The following is a 21287-nucleotide window of genomic DNA, read 5'->3' as shown; positions in this document are numbered from 1 at the left end:
TTTTTTTTTTTTTTGTAGAGGCAGTGACTTGCTACATTGCCCAAGCTGGCCAACAACTCCTGGCCTCAAGCAATCCTCTTGCCTTGACCTCCCAAAGCGCTCAGATTACAGGTGTGAGTCAGTAAATTCCAGGTAGTGTAAATCCCTTCCAGAGAAGGATTATGTCTGTTTTACAAGTGCGTATACAGCTTAAAAAGGACTGAGTGAATTACCTGGTAGTCCTCAGGACTGAATGCTGTCAAGGACACTGTTCTAAATTCGGCAGTCACTCTTCCCAGGAGTCCCTGTGCACGGATGACCAATAACCTGACTTCTCCATCTTCCTCCTGCACAGTGATGTGCGGAACGCTGCTTGCGGGCAAGGTCATTGCGTCCTTGGGCTGAGGAGGCAGCCCTGTGGAGAACTGCAGCAAGCCTAGTGAAGACAAAGGGACCAGGGTGCTCTCCCAATGATCTGTGCAAGAATTTTTTATTCAATTAAAGTGATCTTACACAATTATTTTGATCACCAGGCCATGATTCTGAGGGCCTTTATTTAGAAAGATTGTAGCAAAGATTTAATTAACATGCTTTTGACACAGAATATGTTTATAAGCTTTCAGAATAATAAAAGTTAAATTGTTTATCTTCTTTGTCTTTACTCAAAGAAAGCTTTTCTTCCCACAGCAGCATCAATAGCAGGAATACTGATAGAGTTTTAAAATATATAGTTTCAAACATTTACTCATATTATATTAGAATCTCCAGAAATCATTCTAGAACATATAGTAGAGCAGGTTAAACAACACCTTAAAGGAGTTGCAACACTTAAAACAAACAAACAAACAAACAAACAAAAAACCTAAGTATGAAAACTAAAGGTGAAGAGCCTCTCAAGATTTCTACCAAACCTTTTAACAGATGTTCTTGATTCATTCCCATAGAAGAAATATTATTTTGCAATACAGAAAACATTCCCAACTTACTAGGACAGATATTTGTGACAGCTCCCTAATCGAGAAAATTGTCACTATTTAGCATAAGACAAAAAGAGATTAAATAGTGATATACTCACTTCTTCAAGCTTAATAAAATATAAATTACAAAGTATTTCAATTACCTAGATGCTATCAAATCACCATAGGACAAATATTAAATTAAAGAATTTTGACAGCTATAAACATAAATGCCTTTCTCTATTTTAAATAATCCTGAAAAAGCTTTTCAAAATATATTATTGAACTTTGGAAACTGATCTTTATATTTTCTCTCATAAACAATGTCCCTCAAAACGGCAGCATACAAGTTAAAGAGTGTAGAAATAAGGGGGTCTGAAGGCATCCTACTTCCATCATTTGCAAAAAGTGCCTTAAGAAGCTCTTAACAAAACTAAGTATACCCAGAGAAGAGAGGATTTTTCTTGCAAAAGGAGCAGGTTACCATACGGATGATCACTAGCTTTGATGGTGATATCGGTCGTTTCCTTTTCAGGATCTATGCTTGCACCACTGGTAGGAATTGAGCCTAGCTTCCCATCTCCAGGAATTGCAGAAACCAATGTCACACGGAAATACTCATTAAGCTCAGGAATATCATCATCAAGAACATATATATTCAGAACCTATAAATATAAATATCCAGAGGCACTAAGCAGTGAGGCATTTAGAAATGACTACCAGAAGAAAATTCAAAAGGCAATTAGATTATATTTAAATGAAGTTACCACTTAAGACTTATTTCTGCATAAATTTAAACATTAAAATATTATATGTGTGTGTGTGTGTGCATATGTGTGTATACAGACAGAGATAGAGAAAGGGAAGTCTGAATAGATTAATTCCTTTAAAATAATGGGATATATTCCTTAAAAATAATGGGATATAGATTAATTCCTTAAAAATAATTGGCTGCTATAATCTGAATGTCTTGTCTCCCTGCCCCCCAAATTCCTATGTTAAAATCTAATCACCAAAGTGGTGGAATTAAAAGGTGGGGTTTTCGAGAGGTGATGAGGCCTTGAGGACAGAGACTGCATGAATGGAATTAGTGTTGAGGGAGCTTGTTCGCCCCTTCCACTGTGATGAAGGCATATTGAGAAGGCACCATATTTGTGAAGCAGAGTGAGCCCTCACCAGGCACAGAATCTACAGGTACCCTGCTCTCAGACTTCCCAGCCTCCAAAACTGTGAGCAATAACTTTCTGTTGTTTATAAGTTACCCAGTCTAAGGTATGTTGTTATAGCAATCCCAACAGACTAAGGCAGGTGCTGAACAGTAGCATTTTCTAACAGTAGCCTATGCATGCATCAATATCACATCATATATAATATGTTGATTTATCAATGTAGTATCATGTATTTTTTGGACCAAAGGCCATGGTATTACAAACCTCAGGTAGAGATTTCCCAGTTAAGAAACTGAATGTTCTATGATGAGATGTAATAGGCTAAGACGCAAGGGCAAAGCATCTGTGTCTAGTGTTTGCCTAAGGAGGGCTGACACGCTCAGAAGCAGTATTTTAGAAAGATTCATAACAGGCCTAGGAGTCTGGCACAAGCAATCAATCCAAAAAACGTTATAAAAGGAATAGGAATAACTCAGCAATGCTCTACAAATTAAACTCAAAATTTAAAGTTAAAAACAATTTCTTATTTCTTTATTAATTAAACAAACACACTTGACATATGCAGTATGCTGGGGTTAGATATGGCCCCAGTACCCAATCTATCGTAGGAGACAGATCTATAGGAAATCACTTAAAACACAATGTGAAAATGTCATGATAGAGTTCTGTACAAAATAAAGTGATGAAGAAACTAACTCTACCTGGTAAAGGTTTTACAGCAGACATGTTTGAAGCAAGTTCTAATGGATTAGTTACAGTTGTGAATAATAATGGGAAAGGACATTCCAAACAAAAGACACAATACTGACAAAAAGATGGGGACATGAAAGAATATGGCATACAGGAAACTGCAATCAGATCACAAGGCAAGAGGAAAACATGAGGCTGAATGAATAATCCAGAGTCAAATCATAGGGATCTTTAATGCTATCACAAAACACATGGACTTCATTCCATAGAAAGTGGAGATAAATTGAAGGATCATAAGCAGAGGACTGACAAAATGAGAGTTCTGTTTTAGAACAAGTACCATGGCAGAATAAACAGGGTGCAAAAAACAAAAAAAGATGCATGAGGATGAGTTAGGAGATGACTGACCCAAAATGATAAAATTCTGAACTAATACAGTAACCAAAGAGATAAGGAAAAATTGATAGATTTGAGATTTGTCTAGAGAGAGAAGATGCAGGCCTGATGAGGCACTTGACATAGAGAGTAAGAAATAAGAGAGGAGTAATGGTGACTTCCTGGTTTCTCCCAGAAAGGAGAGTGATTGTCTGAAAACAAACTCTAAATCCAAATACAGTCTCCACAATACTAATCATTGGTCCTAAAAGCACCTGGAGAGCTTTTTTTTTTTTTTTTTTAATGTACTTTTTCTAGAGATTTTGATTCAATAGATCTGAGTTACAACTTAAATTTGGTTTTCAATGTACATTTTAATCATATTTTAAATTAAGAAGTAATTTTATCAGCAGCATGAAAAATAAAAATAAAAAATTTTAACACAGCTGATGTGCTCAGAGAAGTGCAAAAATGTCATGCACTACCCAAATCATATAATTCATGAACTAAGAGAAAAAGGAATTGCTAAATTAGGTAATCAAATATATATATTTGAGACAAGGTCTGGCTCTGTTGCTGAGTTTGGAGTGCAGTGGTATGTTCACGGCTCACTGCAGCCTCAACCCCCCATACCCAAGCTATCCTTCCACCTCAGCCTACCAAGTGGCTTACACTACAGGTGCACACCACCATGTCCAGTCAAAATATTTTATATAATACTTAGCTGAAACATTGATAACTGTTTGAATTACCAAATCTGATTAACTCTTATCTTTTTCAAAATGTATATAAATTTAATTTATAAAACAATGGTAGAGTACTAGTTAAACCTTTATCATCGGCCTGTCGGCAGACTAGTATCAAAGAACTTTTGTTATAAACTATTAGTTTCCTTATTTCATCAAATTATAGAAACTTAGAAGTATAGAAATTCCTTAGCTTTATTCTTTAGATCTTAACATTTTAACCCTTCCCTCAATTTTTTAATCCAATTAACTTCTAAATCCCTAAAAAGTGTCCTAAAAATTACTTATTACTATGTACAAACCTTAACTCAATTTGCTATGTATCCTTGATGATATAAGTGATTTGCATTTTACTGTAAAAATTATACTGATATGCATATTCCAACATGATCAATACTTACATATTTTGATATAGGAGAAAGCCTCATCTCAATCTCACTTATAGAAAGTGTCATTTATTTACAGAGCATCTATTCAAACATGTGACTCTGGTTCATGGAAAGTTTTTTTTGAAACTGAGGTCATTTGTACTCTTGAAATATATTTTAAAAACTCATTTCTCCAAGCTTAATGCCAATAAAATAAGATTATAGTTATAAGAATTTCGCACTGGCTGATTAGAAGACTACCATTAAGAATTCTGTGGTTTCCCATTGCATCAGTAATAACAAAAACCCATAGATATATATCTGTTAGTTATACCATTTTTATTATGTTGGTATTAAAAAACAAAACAGAAACATAGATCATTCAAAATTCTTAATTTTTCTTTCACATAAATATAAAAATATTTCATACCATAATGTATACCTAACTTCCTAAATATTTTAAATTGCTTACATAACAAGAAGCTGCAAAGAAATTACAGAATGAACACATCAGGAAAAGCTTTCCAGGAGGCTTTCAAAAGAACAAAGAAGGATTTACCTCTGATCTCTGCCAAGGAAGGAATGTGATAGTTCCACTGGCATTAGCAAAGTCATCAACAAGGTAATTAATGCCATCAGTTTCAATTTGTGAGATGGTGTAAAAAACATGCACATAATCCAGAGCTCCTCTGGTTCTCTCAACCACACAAGAAATGGTTGATCCCTCCTCTGCAATCTGAAATCGAATGTAAATTATTAATAGGAGCATAGCAATTCAAATCAGTGACAAAATTACAATGCTTTCATGAACTCTTTTAACCATGAACTTAATTCTACAACTTTCTACCTCTCTAAAAGGGACTAAAGAGGCCTCTGCAATCCCCCCGATAAACTCTGAGTGCTAAGAAATATTTACATTCATTTTCTCCCATTCCTTTGTAGAGATAAATAAAACAAAAAGAATTATAATCTCTTAACTGCACAAGTAATTCATTCATTGATACCTTCTATGTGACAGCCACTGTTCTATATGATGTTGTTGCAAAATATTTTTTAATGCATAATCCTTTCTCTGGATTAGTTTAATTCTAAAGACAAACTTGCAATTTTAAAATGGGCTCAGCAAAGACAGACCAAATAGGGGTGTGGGTTAGGGGTAGAGGGTGGAACATTATATCAGAGAGAACTTTCTAGCCATAGACATAAGAAGCAATATAGTATATTTTGTGGTTATCATTTTGGCAGGGGGACATGAAGTGCCAAATGGGGAGAGCCTTGAGAGATGCCTAGTGTGGGAACAACAGTCAGATCAAAGAGGGTATCTTATGCCATGCTCAATATACTTGTTGGTATTTTTACCATATAAACCTAGAGATATTTTTTTCAAGTGGAAAATTTTTTATCTAAACACTTTAAGATAATCCTTAAAAACTCTATGGTGGAAGTAGTTGGAATATCATCTAAAGTAAGGCCTTCATACTGTCAAATTCGCAGCCTCTCAATCCAATTTTATTTTACATTAGCAAACATATAATTGGGAGAAAAAAGAACCAAAATGAATACAGATAACAATACAAGTTTTAATATACAGAATGCCCTTCTGTATTTTTCACGTGAACCATAAGCATCTTTTATCAGCATGGTGCTGACATGTTAGAGAGGATAGATTTGGGATTTGTCTACAAACTGACAGTAGTCAAAAGTTATCAATGAGTGTGGAGTCACCAGGGTATGTTCCAACAAATCCTCTGAGTTTCACTGAGCAGCAGCAACCTGTTCTCATGGTAAACAGGATCGAGTACACCTGGGGCAACTTTTATTTGCCTGCTGGTCCATGGGCATGAGAGCCCCAAAACAACCTGCTGGTAGGTCAGTGGTGCCCTCACTGTGTGTCCTAGCAGGCACATTCTTCCCCCAGCCCCACCACCAGAACAAGAACTTCTAGTCCAGTGGAGCCTAAAGTGGGAAACAAATTCAGGCAGCAGGTCACTAAAGGTAGTAGAGACAGGGATCTGTCACACTTCTACCTCCTGCTTCCTTAGTCTGTGTATTCTAGTTATTGGGGACACAGAAACAGATACCAGCCATGCGTGCACACACTGCATCCTGGAGGACAACACTTCAACCTTACAAAAAGCTGTTCTTAAGCCGACACTGTGGCTGGGTCTTCAGCAGGCCATTCAATTGCATGAGGCCAGGTACTTCAGGTGATGTGGTATACAGTGAGGCCAGTGAATTAGTCCTATGGCTAGTACCCATTGCTTCACCTCCTTCGAATTAGTCCCTTTGAGGTCATGTGATGCAATTCTCCATGCATGTGGTTAAAGCTGGCATTCTTTATGCCTTCAGATGATGGTGCTTGTATTAGGATGTATTAGGAGGCTAAAGTGTCATTTTCAGTAAGAATGAATTGCAGTTTCCTGTGGAGTGATAAAGTTTGGTTGGGGTCAATGTATTAGTAAATGTTTAATTGGGGAGTGCTTAGCTTTGATCTCTGCTGTTTGCTGTTCGGACATTCGGCAGCCACCAGTTGCTAGATCAGTTACTAGATCCAATATGCAAAGAAGCCTCACTCTAATTTCATGGTTAAGAACCTTTTGGGAAACATCCCCTCAAACTCAGTGTTGACTCCTGGTAATCTACTCAATTGACTCCTCCCCAAATGTCTTTGTCTCTAGTCTTGATATTCCAAGCCCCTGGCCAATCAGCTACACCATAGCACTGCTCAGGGTTGAATGTAGCTTCATACTTCAGGCCATTTCTCCATCCACAGAAGATGAACGGCTAACAAGACAGTTTACAGCTCTGCCCTCTGCCCTTCAGAAACACCTCTGGTTAGGCCCCTAGAGAGGCAGCAGCCCACTTAGAGCAAGCAGCAACATATGAAGCCTAGGAATCCATGAAGCAGGCTTGACTTTCCACCTGTATCAAGTCAGTCACAGGTTTTGGGTAAGAATCAAAAGGTTTAAAATATGTCCAGCTTGAAATGTCTATGAAATAAATATTCTAGAAATGTATCACGTTGTAACTAAATAAATGGGTCTGGAATTTTAGAGAAAGAATGAGATTGACATCATAAATTTGGAAGTTATCAATATCTAAATGGTATTTAAAGCTGTATGAAATTGGTGAATAAATACATAATTATACGAATGGTATTTGAAAACTGGTTGCAACAACAGGAAAGTACAGATGGAGAGGAGAAGAGGACCAAGTACATTTAATTCTGCTATAACCCTTATTTTGAAATCATGAAATTGTTCCAACACAATTGATAATATATTAGGGAACAATTTGAATATAGCTTCAACTTGCATTTGCTTATAAGTGATACTTCATTCACAAGAAACTTGGTGAACACAGAAAATCATACCCACCTGAAACAAGCCACATACCTCAAACGTATGCCTCAAACAACTACCAGCTACTCAGTTCAACACCTGTTACCAGCCACACTTAACTATATCTAGTGTTATAAATTTTCCTCCAATTTTAGATAATGTTCATTCTATCACTTCACAATGACACACAAGCTGCAATCCTTCTGATGCCCACTTCTACCAGTAAACTTAAAGATTTTTTTATATATGCCATACTTATTGTGGTTTGTATTAAATATTTAATGTGCAAAACATTTGTATCAGGCCCCTATTTTTTGTAAGCATCAATAATCAAGTTCCTGAGCAGTGTTCTCCTAACCCCATCTTTTCCATGAGCTCTGTGTTTCTCATTATGCATCTGGCATAGCGTGATGATTTTTAAGAATCCATCCATCATGTCATGGCAGAACTGACCATCCTGAAGGTGGGGCACTCCAACCTTAAGATGTTGGACAGAAGAGGAGGACGCAGCTTGAGACCCAAGTGTCAACAACATCGGATTTAATTTCCACTTAGGGACCTACATTAGGATTTTCACGCCAGCAGAATGGTACATGAGCAAATGCGTGGTGCAAAGAGTGCAGCTATTAGGCCGAATAGTCCTGAGCTTCCTCAATCTACCACTTATCAAGCATTTGCAGTCTCTTCTAAAAATGGGGATCATAACATCTCGTGAGTTAAATTAATAAACCATTAATCTTAATATGTAAATGTTAAACTCAGAAATGTATGACTGTTCCTTTTACAAACTTAAATTTTTATCAAGTCCATCAGCATTGCCACACAGCATTTAGGACTAAGACAAGGATTTTGTTTGCAAAAGTCACAGGGAAAACTTAATTAATATACTGTATTTACTAAAACCTTCATCAAAACCTATAGCTTCCTGAATATTTTCAGTTTAAAAAAAATCACTATTCGTATCTAATAAATGTATGTACAGTTATATGTTATATATCAACTATTATAGAAAATTTAATGAATTAATATTTTGTTCAATAAAGTAAACTTTGTAAGTTATGAGCTTTCGAACATCAAGAGTCCATTAAAAAAAAAAAAACACTAGGATGGTCAGTGCAAATCTACCTTTAATATTTCTGAATTTACAGAGAAATAACATAATGCCTAAGGTTTGCCTTAAAAAGTGCTTTAGCCAAAAATGATTAAACAATACTGCCAAAAGGCTGATAATTATTGAAGCTAGGTGATGAGTACACTGGGACACATTCCTTTATCTTTATTTTTGTGTATACTCTATATATGAAAACTTTCATTTAAAAAAATTTTCTAATTCAGCTTAAACTTCCCCTCTCCCCCAGCCAGGGATTATAATCCAGGGGTATCGGGTCTCGAGTTAGGAATGATGTCCAGTAATATGCACTACATATTTCTGACAAGGTCACCCAAGGGCAGCACTTTTAGAAATACTGGACTCCAGTATATAAATATTAATAAAGAAATGCATAAGACATAAAAAATATCTAAACCTTTTTTCTAATATTAAAATATTCATCTAATTGAGTTTAGAATTAGGATACAAACAAACATTTAGGCCAGTATATGAAGGGGCCTAACATCCATAATAATCATCAAACCATCCCCACACGGTTTCTCACTAGAAACAATAGTACTCACTACCATCTCCTCTTTTAAGTCAGGAAATTCCCAAATATTCAGATCATAAGAACAGTAATAATAAACAGAAATAGTAAGAAGAGTTTTTGAAATATATTTTCTTAGAAAAAATAATGCAGTATTCTGAATGATGAATTGGCCTTTTCTATTGAAACAGAAAATTAAAGCTACAAATCCAATTAATTTTTAATTTTGTTTCATGCTTGGGTGATGATTGGTGATATCACATTATATCAATATCACTTATCTCTAAAGGAATCTATTCACATAGCATATGGTAGGCACTTAAAAACAAGCACCGTCTAAGTTGAAATGATACTCTTATTTTTACAAAGATCTTCCCAAATTGTCTTTAATTGATTTTCAAGCCATAGTTTATAAATATAAAATATAATGCAAGTATTAGTTATAAAAATAAAATAAGACTAGTAAGTTATATTAATCACTATGAAAGCAATCTCATTAATTTATAATTATGTGGTATACAATTTGGCAGGACACATAAAAACAGTGCTAAAATATGGCAGAGAGAAAATAACATAGGAAGTACACAGAATAACAAACTATGGGGAAGAAACATGAGAATGTGGTTACCAGGCTATAGATCTAACAAAATCTGTCTTCTGTTCAATACAGATCCCACTTGGAATCCAAAGCAGTATCTGGCATGACTCACCAGGACCCTCAACTGCTTCACAGGTTTTATTCATTCTTTCAATTATAGTTTATTAAGCACCTGCTCCTAACATCCATATAATCATCACCTAACATCCTAACATCCCGTTCTTTGCCAGGACACAGTGTACCCGGTGGGTAGGAAACAAATGACAGAATAATTGCCTTCTCTTTCAATATGCCAAATACCAGGGTATGTCATAGTCTACATATTTGTTTAAGGTGTCATTATGCTATCATTTTAATCTTAAGATTACCTTATGTCATACGAATCTATGAAAAAGGTAAAAGCATAACATAACTCAGAAGGCCTATTTTAAAAAGTTTTAATTTTTATTTCAATTTATAATAGACCCGAGTGTCTCACTATGTTGCCTAGGCTGTTCTCAAACTCCTAGGCTCAAAAGATCCTCCCACCCCAGCCTCCCAGAGTGTTGGGATTATAAGCTCGAGCCACCATGCCCAGCCCAGAAGTCTTATAGGGTCTCTGTTGCATTTAGAAATTCTGAAGGATTTTTTTTCAAGTTAAATTGTCAATGTCATTGCAACAACATAATGGAGAAGAATCTGTGGAAGTAGCTGTAGTCTTTATTTCTAAAAATGAAGAAAGTTAATCATAAAATTTAAACTCTGAAGATAATTACAAGCATAGAGTAAACCAGCAGTTCTCAAATGTTTTAGTTTCAGGACCCCTCTACACATCGAAATTATTGAGAACCCCGAAGAGTTTTCTGTTAATGCCATTAAAATCTGCTGATATTTTCCATATTACAAATGAAAAATTTTTTAAATTAAACATTGATAACTCATTTTAAAACATCAATAACAAACCCATTACATGCTAACATAAACAACATATTTTTATGAAAAATTACAGTTATCAAAATAAAAATAAGTTAGTGATAAGGGAGTATTGTTTTATCTTCTTACGAGTCTCCTGAATGTCTGGCTTAATAGAAGACAGCTGGATTCTCCTATCTCCTCTTGCAATCAATTTGTCTGTTTCTTTTACTTTGGTTAAAGTGTATAAAGAAAATCCAGCCGTGTGTGTGTGTGTGTGTGTGTGTGTGTGTGTAACAAAAAAAAGGAAGAGGATTTTATTAGTCTTTTCAGATAATTATGGGTATTTTTCCTTGACATTACACCAGAATCCAAAATTTGACAAGTGGAAGTTTCCTAGCATTTAGTTGCAATGTGGAAGCATACTCTAGTACTTTAAAATCCACTAGTCTATCTTGTACTTTGAAACCGTCTTTTACCCAGGCATGATTTGCAACAATATGCATTGATTACTTGAAAAATATTAGTTTCTGAGTTATACACATCTTCAAAATGTTGACACACATTATACAACATAATCATACTGGTTAATATCACTATCAATCTTATATGAAAAGTCTTTACACATTGGGAAACAAGCTCATTTTTTATTTCAAAATTCAAAGTTTCATTTAAAGACTGAACTTTTATCATCAGCAAGAACTATATTTTCCTTGCAATAGCTGGCTTACTCTATTGATTTTCATGAAAATGTCTGCTAAATACTCAAGTCTCAATAAAGTCAAGTTGTCAGTCATTTTTTTCAAGTAAAAATGGCGTGCTACGAAAACAGCAACTAGTTCAACGCACAACTAAAAATCTGCACAAGCACTTTTCTTCAAGACAACTATCACATCTTGGTAATTCGAAATAAGTACTTCATTTGTGACAAAATATTTAAAACACAAGTATTCAAGGGTCTTTTTTACTGCTTCATCAAAGACATTATCTGAAATTAGCACTTTTTAAACTATGGGTATGTGTTGGTAAATGATAACCGGTACCATTTGGTGCCACTACTTTGATGTGTGCAAAGATGCCAGCAGCTAGCAGTTTTGGCCACCATTGTTTTTGCAGTACAAATCTCATGAAAAAGGCAAAAATATCTCAGTGGTTTTTTTTGTGTGTTTGTTTGTTTTGAGACAGAGTCTTGCTCTGTCACCAGGCTGCAGTGCAGTGGCATAACCTCGGCTCACTGCAACCCACGCCTCCTGGGTTCAAGGGATTCCTCTGCCTCAGCACCCCAAGTAGCTGGGACTACAGGCGAACACCACCACACCGCACAGGTTTTTTGTATTTTAGTAGAGATGGGGTTTCACCATGTCATCCAGGATGGTCTCGATCTCCTGACCTCAAGATCCACCTACTGTGGGCTCCCAAAGTACTGGGATTACAGGTGTGAGGCACTGTGCCTGGCCAATATCTCAGTATTTTTATTAAATTAGGTTTGGTCTTGCAGACCCTCCGAAAAAAATCTCAGCAAACCCCAGGGATCCATAAGCCACATTTTGAGAATGACTTAAGTAATCAATAAATATTGATGATTATGATAATGATAGTAAAAATATTGGAAGATTCCCATCTTTAGATCATATCAAGATGAAAGTAGAAATTGTGTTACTACTATTAACATTTTCAGACATGAAAAATCTGTAATCTTCCTGGCAACCAAATTTCCATGTTTAATCTTTTAGACTTAACAACAGTTTTCCTATATTAACCATTTAAACATTTCTCTTTCCAATACAGATACATTCTATTTATCTCCCAGATAATCTTGGAAAATAACCATGTTTTCTTTTTCTTTCCAGCAGTTCTACTAATTTAGATACTGTGGCCTATGTAGCAAAGTTCTATCTTCTGAGATCAAAGTCTTGACTGGCTTTTTGCAAGTTCAGAGATTTTCAGGAAGAGGCAAAGTTGGTAACTAGGTGGAGCTAAACCAACAAGTACAATTTATCCATGAAGCTTGGGAAACAAGGCAGCATTAAGTATTAACTATAATGGAAACTAGAGAAACACTCAAAAACAATTCCTCATTTTAAGCAGGTTTTAAAATGTGTTGTATGTTGTTTTGTTTTTTTCAGTGTAGTTGTTTATGTAGTATAATTGAATCTAAATGTATGTGAAATCTGAATTGGTATATGACTTTTCATGTCTGGATATTAAAATATATTCGTAAGTTCCAACAAAAGTTTCTTGAATACCTGCTATGCTCCATTCTTAATGTTATCAATACAGTAATGAACTGTAAGAGCTCTTTCATTTTTGTGATGTTAGGTGATAGCCAGTAAATAAGAAGACTTCTAAATAACAAAGGGAATTTAAAAGTGTGAACACTGCTACCAAAGGAACTAGGCAAATGGAGAGTGGCAAGTTGGGAAAAGGGGATCCGTTACTTCACTAAGAACCTGTCTTTGGATCTGAGACTTGAATGACTAAATATGAAGATCTAAAAAAAGAGCTCTCCAAATACAGAGGCCAGCAAGTCACTGAAAGTGAAGCAAGGCAAGTTGGCTGGAAGCAGACTAACCAAAGGGGACAGTAACACAAGATGAGGTCAGAGTCATAGGCAGGGGCCAGGTCTTGAAGGGAACTGAAGGGAACCTGACTTTACATGGCACTCAAAACTTGATGAATCCTATCTGTCTTTTTAAAAATAGAGATGATAAAATCAAAGACATAGGAGGAGAGACAACAGGTTAGTAGTTTCAAGACATGGGTTCAAATTCTACTTCTTCCCATTGTATCTCAGGGGCAAAAAAAGAGGAAAATATTCATCAAGCACTAGTAATTGCCAAACTCTTAATCAGGTACTGAATTTGATCTTGTTTCATTTTATTCAACTTGCATTACTTATTTTCTCAGGCCTGTAAACCTCAGTTTCTAATCCAAGGAAGAGGAGAAGGTAATAATACCTATTGCACCTCTATTATGGATTATCAAAAAGGAACATAAAATGAAATATGTAAAAGTTATTTGATAGCTGAATACGTATTTAAAGGTATTATCCTCTATAGATAAATATCTTTCCTTTTTCATGTTGTAGATTTGTATGACATTTGTTATTGCTAGTCTAGGATATTCTATTTCTGATGTTAAAAAAAAAAAAAAAAAAAAAAAGACCACACTATTTGAAGATCTCTTGTGACTGTCACCAAACCAAAGGGCTAACGTGGGAATAAAGACACTCCAGAGAGCCAGGCATTCCAATTTAAGCTAGAATGAGCCTATGACCTAGATTTTTTTTCAAACTCTACTCATCCATTTTTTAAACATCCTTTCAATTTACCTACACACCCTTCTAAACCAATTAGAATCAACTTGCAAAGGGAAAGACTCTTGTTCCTTGGCATCCTTTCATGGCCATCGAGCTCTTGCTGTCACACACAACACCTGGGAAGTAGTTTCATGCGCTCTCACATTACTGAACAGGAAACTAAGATGATTACGAACCTTTGAAAACATGGAAAGAACTGATAAGGACAGTAAGGCAGCCTAATGAATTAACTGTCCAAGAAAGTTGATAAGAAGGGCATTTACACCCAAGAAGAAACTAGCTACTCAAGCACGTTTCACATGTGGAAAAATAAAACCTCAAAAAATCATATTTTAATAAAGTTGCAAATACAATTATTCATAAAAGCTTTCAATATATATTATTTCATTCACTTTAATGGTATCCAAAATAGTAGCCAAAAGTAAATATGTAGAGTACAAACATGCATTCTTTGAAGAGCATTAACTTTAAAGCAAATTGCTAGTTTCATTTGCTAACTTTTTACTTCTGTCAGCTCCTTTAGTTGATTCAAAGGGTGAACTCATAAGATTAAGAATTTTATAATTTATATTTGCAATCACTGGCCCTAGCATACTTCTGGAGTTGGAGTAGATGCTCAAGCAATCTTACCAAATGGAAAGAAAGCTGAGTCCCAAACAAATCCACTTACAATGAATTCTTTAAACTCCAAAATTCTCCAAGCTTACTACTTACCTCTGGTATACAAGCTCCTGTGAAACCAAACAAGCCATTTGCATTGTCACTTTTTTGTATTGTTAATCTTGCAGTAGTATTTTCTTCAGAAATACGAGCTCCTCCATATACAGAGACTAGTTTAAGAATGAATAATTCTTCTCCTTCCTCCTCATTGTCATCTCTTGCAGAAATAATGAATGATTTGTTAGTTTCTCCCTGTCTGAATTCCAGATATCCAGAAATGGGGTGTAAATCACTTTTTGCAGGCATGGCATGAAGTTCATAAATTTCTTCAAGGGTCAGTTTCCGCTCATAGGACCTCACATCCTGCATCAGACCTGTAAATCTGTCATTGCCATTTATCCCTGCTCCAATTCTCAGTATTCCAGGACCTGAAATTAGAGACAAGTTTAAATGCTACAATACCTTCAACTGTCGTGTCCTAAATTATAAGTGTGATTCAGAAAGTAAGCCAACTTTACTGAAAGACATTTCTGGATAAATAAAACTTTTGCATAACTAGTATACAATTAATTGGATATTACCTTCTATTACGATTTTTAAAAAGAAATCCATAATGACTGGGATTTATGATATTTTGTACTAAAGGAATTGGTAACTATCTTCAGATTAGATGATATCCTTAAAAGTAACTTCTATCAGTCTGTGAACATGTCTAGACAAAAAAGCATCTGAACATATACACACAAACGTAAACATGTATATATATATGCATGTGTGTATTTGGATAAAAATTTATTCTATGATATTTTAAATTTTATTCTTGCACATTTAAAATGGAATTATTCAATTTCATCACAATTTTTAATTAAGTAATTCATTTTTTAAATTTACTTTAGAGACAAGATCTTGCTCTTTTACCCAGGCTAGAGTGCAATGGCATGATAATAGCTCACTAGAGCCTCAAACTCCCAAGCCCAAGCAATCCAACCACCTCAGACTAACAAGTAGCGAGGTGTCACTACAGGAGTGTGCTGCCATGCTTTATTATTTTTTATAAAAAAATAATAAAAAATCTATTTTTTAAGTAGAGATGAGGTCCTGCTATACTGCCCAGGTTGGTCTCAAACTCCTGGCCCCAAGTGATCCTCCCAAAGTGCTTAGATGGGAGGATCTTCAAGGCTTGATGTGTTAGAGGCTTAAACACACTCAGTTTAAGTTGTGAAAATTCATAAAAAGTATTTCTACCAGCCAAATATACCTCTTTATCCAAACAACTAATAGAATAGATGTAGAAACAGAGTAGTTCTTGTTAGAAACATTATATGTGAGACTTGGGGACTTTTTAAAAAAATAATAACATGCAGCCCAACTGTGTCACTATATCTCAATAACAACCCTTTTCATGATTTCACTAGTTCTCCTTTCTTTACTTGTTCCTTCTCTAATAGCTAAGATATTTATGTAAGATCTTTAGGTAAGATGAGATTTTGACAGAAATTCTGGAAAAAAGTACAAGCAATTTTCTTGTCAATAGACTCAGTGAAGGCTGTTTCACAAATCTCCACCCAGATGGCTCTTTCAGGGTAGTCACAAGTATCTGGCATGTTATTGTCATGACTGCTCCCATACCAACTCCAGAGACCACCTTTCTGCCCAGAAAACCAGAATCACCTTTTCACTGGAGCTCCAGATTGTTTGGAAAATCCTATGATGTTGTCTCTCCTATTGAATTATCTGGCAGCTGTAATGATATAAGTTCCCCTGATTCTCACAAAACCATGCCATAGGTCTCACTGTTAGCATACTATCTAGAGTCAAGGATATAGAAATGATCACATCTCTTTTAGTTTTGTTTCTATGATATTTTAAGAGAAATACTGACCTAGAGGTTAAAGGCTTATGTTCAAGTCTTGGTTCCTCTATTACTTGTCTGTGCAATGCTAGCAAATTTATTTACTGACTGTGACCTCTATTTAATATATTAAGTTATTATGAAGTACAAATTAGGTAATGTATGGAAAATGCCTTATAAATATAAAACCCTATAAAAATTTGAGAATTCTAAGCACTTTGCTTCTATGACTAATTCTCTTGAAACAAATGTGATCATTATTTCTCTACTTGTAGTGTTAGCTACTTAAGTTACAATGCTAAATCATTCAAAATAAAAGTTATAAAAATACCATTATGTTACAGTGGTTCATGGAGGGCATATGGTAACTTTCACTCTGCACCTTAATCTACACTTTTCAAATGTCATGGATTATACATGTATTATTTTGACAATAAAGAAGAAAAATATTGAAATATGTATATAGTGTGTATATGAAAATGTTAACAGTATGCTTAATGTTTATAGTGACTATCTCTGAATGACTGTAGCAGATTTTTGTAATGATTGTAAATTATTTTTATTGTAAATAATTTCTATTTTTGTTTTATATGTCCAGCTTACAATTTTTCTGTTTTAAACACAGAATTATTTCTTTCAAATACCCCTTTTTTGATACTGTGAGATACCACTACAAGTCTACCAAAAGTAAAGATGGAAAAAGCTAAGCATTAATGAAGTGGAACTCTGATACACTAGAGGTGAGAGTATAATTAGTTCAACTATTTTAGAAAACTGTTAGGCATTATCTACTAAAACTGAGTATTTGTACACACTGTCATTCAGCAATTCCATCCCCAGGAATGTGCTCAACAGAAATGCATATGGCAGGTATGTGGACATCAAAAAACATGTGTACGAGTATTCATATATAATATATATAATATTATATATATAGTACTATATATAATAGACCTGGAAAACAACCCCAACAGAAATTAAAAGTAGCACTAATAAATAATGTTACAGTTACATAAAAGAATTCTAGATGGTAATGGGCACGAACAATCTACAACAGGCAAAAATTTGGAGGAACTTCACAAATAATACTGAGCAAAAGAAGCCAGAGCTTCAAGTGTACCTATTGTTCAGTTATATTTACATAAATTTTAAAATAGGAAAAGCAACTCTTATGCTCTTAAACATGCCAATAGTAGGTAGGCAGTGTGGTGAGTTAGCAACTGGAGAGGAGTCAAAGGTGGCTGGAATACTCTGTTTCTTGATCTGGGAGATGATTACATGAGTACTGGAGCTGATGAATTTAAGTTTTAAAAATTTCATTTACCTGTATATTTATAACATACATACTTATATATTTTTATAATTTAAAGTGCACTACAGGTTAATAACTTTATATATACTGTTAAACTTATCTTTCCAAGTTACAAATTACAAAAATAACAAGTTCTTTGCAGTAAGCCAGAGAAAAAAACACCAGTTCCCACTTCCCCCAATCTTTTCCATTCTCATTCCACCAACACTACCATCACCAAAAGAATCAAGGCTAACAGATACTTGTAGGTGTCTGTTATTCACACAGCCAAAAATTAAATAATACCACAGAGCGCTGTAAGCACAATCCATGGGATTGAAATTGGTAGATATGTGCATGTTTCTCTGGCCTATTTTTTTTCTTTTCCCCTCTGGGAAAAAATACAACCAAATAACTAATATAGTTCAGAGGAAAACACTCTATTAAGCTATAGCCATATAAGCTCTACTCTATCTTCTGCTAAATATAAAAAAGAATGAAATCATAGGATAGAAGGGCTGAGAGGGAATGGTGACTCTAATGCGGATAACCAGTATTTGTGTGCATGCACATACAAATGTGCTTCTTGAGGAATCAGTACATGATCTAGTTTAAAGACAAAAAAGATTATCTCTTTAAAGCACTCCACAGAGTTCACCAAGTTACCTCCTGATAGTATAAACCCATAATCTCTTTTCACTGTGATTTGATTTTTTCTCTTCTGCTTTCTTTTCAACCTCATGCCCACCACCCTCTACCTCCAGCAATACTGAACTAGCAGCAGCTCCCCAGATACAACATGTTGTTTCACATTTCTATTTCTTTGTTCATTCCTCTGCCAGGAATATCACTACCCATCCCTCCTACTATCCACAGAAGGACAAATGTTCCTCTTTCATTTTTTTCCTTTCTTCCTACAAGTTATCATCATGATATATTACACATCTCTCTGCTAGTGCTTATTCCAGGTTCTTCAAGTCCAAAACTGTCTGATTCATTTCTGCAACACTCAGCACAGAATTTATCATGATTTTGGCAGGCACATAGTTTTGATTAAAGAAATTAAACCAATGCATAAGTAGAGTTTCAAATACACGTCAACATTTTTAAAATCTAAATTTTAATGAAAAATTTTAGACACTTCAAATTTCAGTGCCTTAACTGTGATGATGACCCTCACCATCAGTAATGGCTTCTCCTTTCAGACTCTTGATTCCCCTGGGTATTGCATGTCCATCCAGGTAGAATTCTATTATTCCATCATCCAGGATAATTAGTAGATGAAGCCAAATACTTTCTTCTAAATATTTCATGACTGTTGTCTTGGCAATGTACGTAGCATTGGAACCCAAGGTTTTATAATGAAGGGAAAGCGTCAAATGGGATTCATTTGTTTGAATTTTTACCCCGTAGTAGATGCTTCCATTACCATCATCCTTTGCGATAATGAATCCATTCGTATTGGCATTGGGCATTACCCAAGCTGAGAATGTAAAGTTGGCAATTGTATTATTCCTGGAGGGGTGGTATTTTGGACTAACAGTCCCAAATGCACCCTCTAGTCCGCTGAAGTACAAAGCATCTGTTCCACTATGGTGACGCCGCATGTGTTGCTGTAAATGCACACTGGTGGGGAAAATTCCAACCAGTAAAAAATCTATCATTGGTGGCAAACCAGCAGGGAACTCACTGGACAGTATTTCCCAGCCCAGTCGTACATCACCAAACACGCCCTGTTGCCTCAAAATGGTGAAGTTGGTAATATAAGACATATCATCTTCAGACAGGACATCTTCTGCCACTTCTCTCTCTAAACACTCTGAATCCAAGATGAAAACTCCGAAGGGATCATCATTGAATGGAATCATTACTGTCACCTGGAGGTTGGTTTCTGCTAGTTGGCCCCCAGGACCTGGGGATCCACCTGTAACAAGAAAATTTATTAGTGAGGAGCTAGAATTTCAAGTACTTTCCAGTATAATGTGAGGAAAACAGGATTTGTTTAGCAGACAAACTTCTGGTTAAGTAATTTACTCATTATCAATGAACAATAGTGTCACCATTGGCTTTCACCACATTTTAGGGGCAGGAAATAAAATAATATTAGTTCAGCATAATTTTATTGATAATCAGTCAAGCCTGAGAAGAGCATATGAACTAGAAAGGTTTGATTCTGTGCTTAAAACCAAAAGTGATGCAAAAATTCATTGCTTAAATTATGACACAAAGATCAAGCTTGAAGCTTCCATGAATCTTTATCTCCTACTTTCCATTATGTCTTATTGAAGACACTATACTTGGTGTGCAGAAAGTGTATTTGCAAGTTAGAGGATGGATGTGGCCTCCATCCCTAAAACTGAACTAAACTAAGTTATCAGAAAAGTGAATGTTAAGAATAACACTTGAATCAAGAAGGGTTTGACATTTCAAATCAGATAGTCATGACACAAATGCTTTACCAATTGCATTTTGTATACGGCTTTAATTATTCAAGTATAAAATATAAAATTTAGTAAAAATAAGACATGGAAATAAAATAACACACGGAAAAACACAGTACCTGAAATGTTTACAAGTTTTAAAATATAAAATTCATTGAATTCAGGAATTTCATCTGGAAAAGCATGGAGAACGATCGGTTTTGCTTCTTCTCCCTCCATGAAGTTAACAGCTCCTGAAGTTTCATAGAACTCCTGTCCAGGCTGCAAAGCGGAACCATTCTGAAAGAGCTGCCAAGACACAGAAACACTGCCAAAGCATCCTTGGTGTCTCAAAATCCTATGAAATAAATTAAAGAAAATTTATAAGTAGCAGATCTTACTGTCTAATAAGAGCTTCCGGTGTTAATCAAGGAAACATTTTTACTATCTATCATCTTTCAATAAACAACCCAGCTAGTTCTACTAAGCAAACTATGAAGAATTTCATGGGAAGAGAAGAATAAGGTAGAACGTTAATAAAGAGAAGCAGTCTTAAAAGTCTTGCCTTCAAATCCAAACTGAAAGATAACTTCCAAGCTCCATCACAAAATACTACATGACAGTTGTCAAAAGTTTTCCCAAAGCAAAGTACAGGGTGGAAGCAGTCACATATCATCTGAGAGAAGAGTTCCTAAAGATCTTGGATAATTCAAGCTTCTCAGTCTCGTGAAGGATTGAAGTTTGAATGAGGGAGGTGGGGAGAATAATTTCTGCTTGACAGCTGAAGTTTTTTGTTTTTTGTTTTTTGTTTTTTTTAAGATAAGTGGCAACAGCATAAACAAAGTTTACCACTCATTCAGACAGCCAACTTTGAAATTACTCAATTCTTAAATTATTAAATTTTAAAGGATTAACAATATTTTAGTTTTTCACATACTTAATGGTTTTATTTTATTTCATTCAATTTTAAATTTGCCTTCTCTAAATATGCT

General features: G+C 35.1%; 1 protein-coding gene across 4 annotated transcripts in view; it reads right to left on the bottom strand.

Annotated features, from left to right (window-relative positions):
• ADGRV1 (adhesion G protein-coupled receptor V1) overlaps positions 1-21287 on the bottom strand; it is a 564714-nt gene that overhangs the window by 464789 nt on the left and 78638 nt on the right. For all 4 annotated transcript variants that reach the window (XM_037731465.1, XM_037731468.1, XM_017508574.2 and 1 more), the window contains 6 exons: positions 20436-20653; positions 19056-19799; positions 14787-15160; positions 4843-5019; positions 1420-1600; positions 213-415 (listed from right to left, as the gene is read on the bottom strand). In XM_037731465.1, the coding sequence (XP_037587393.1) occupies positions 213-415; positions 1420-1600; positions 4843-5019; positions 14787-15160; positions 19056-19799; positions 20436-20653 (1897 nt within the window). The remainder of the gene's footprint in view (positions 1-212; positions 416-1419; positions 1601-4842; positions 5020-14786; positions 15161-19055; positions 19800-20435; positions 20654-21287) is intronic.

This window comes from Cebus imitator, unplaced genomic scaffold, assembly GCF_001604975.1.
Source record: "Cebus imitator isolate Cc_AM_T3 unplaced genomic scaffold, Cebus_imitator-1.0 Scaffold16, whole genome shotgun sequence".
Classification (NCBI taxonomy): domain Eukaryota; kingdom Metazoa; phylum Chordata; class Mammalia; order Primates; family Cebidae; genus Cebus; species Cebus imitator.
The sequence above is the reverse complement of the archived record's forward strand: the minus strand, read 5'-3'. Positions and strand labels throughout refer to the sequence as shown.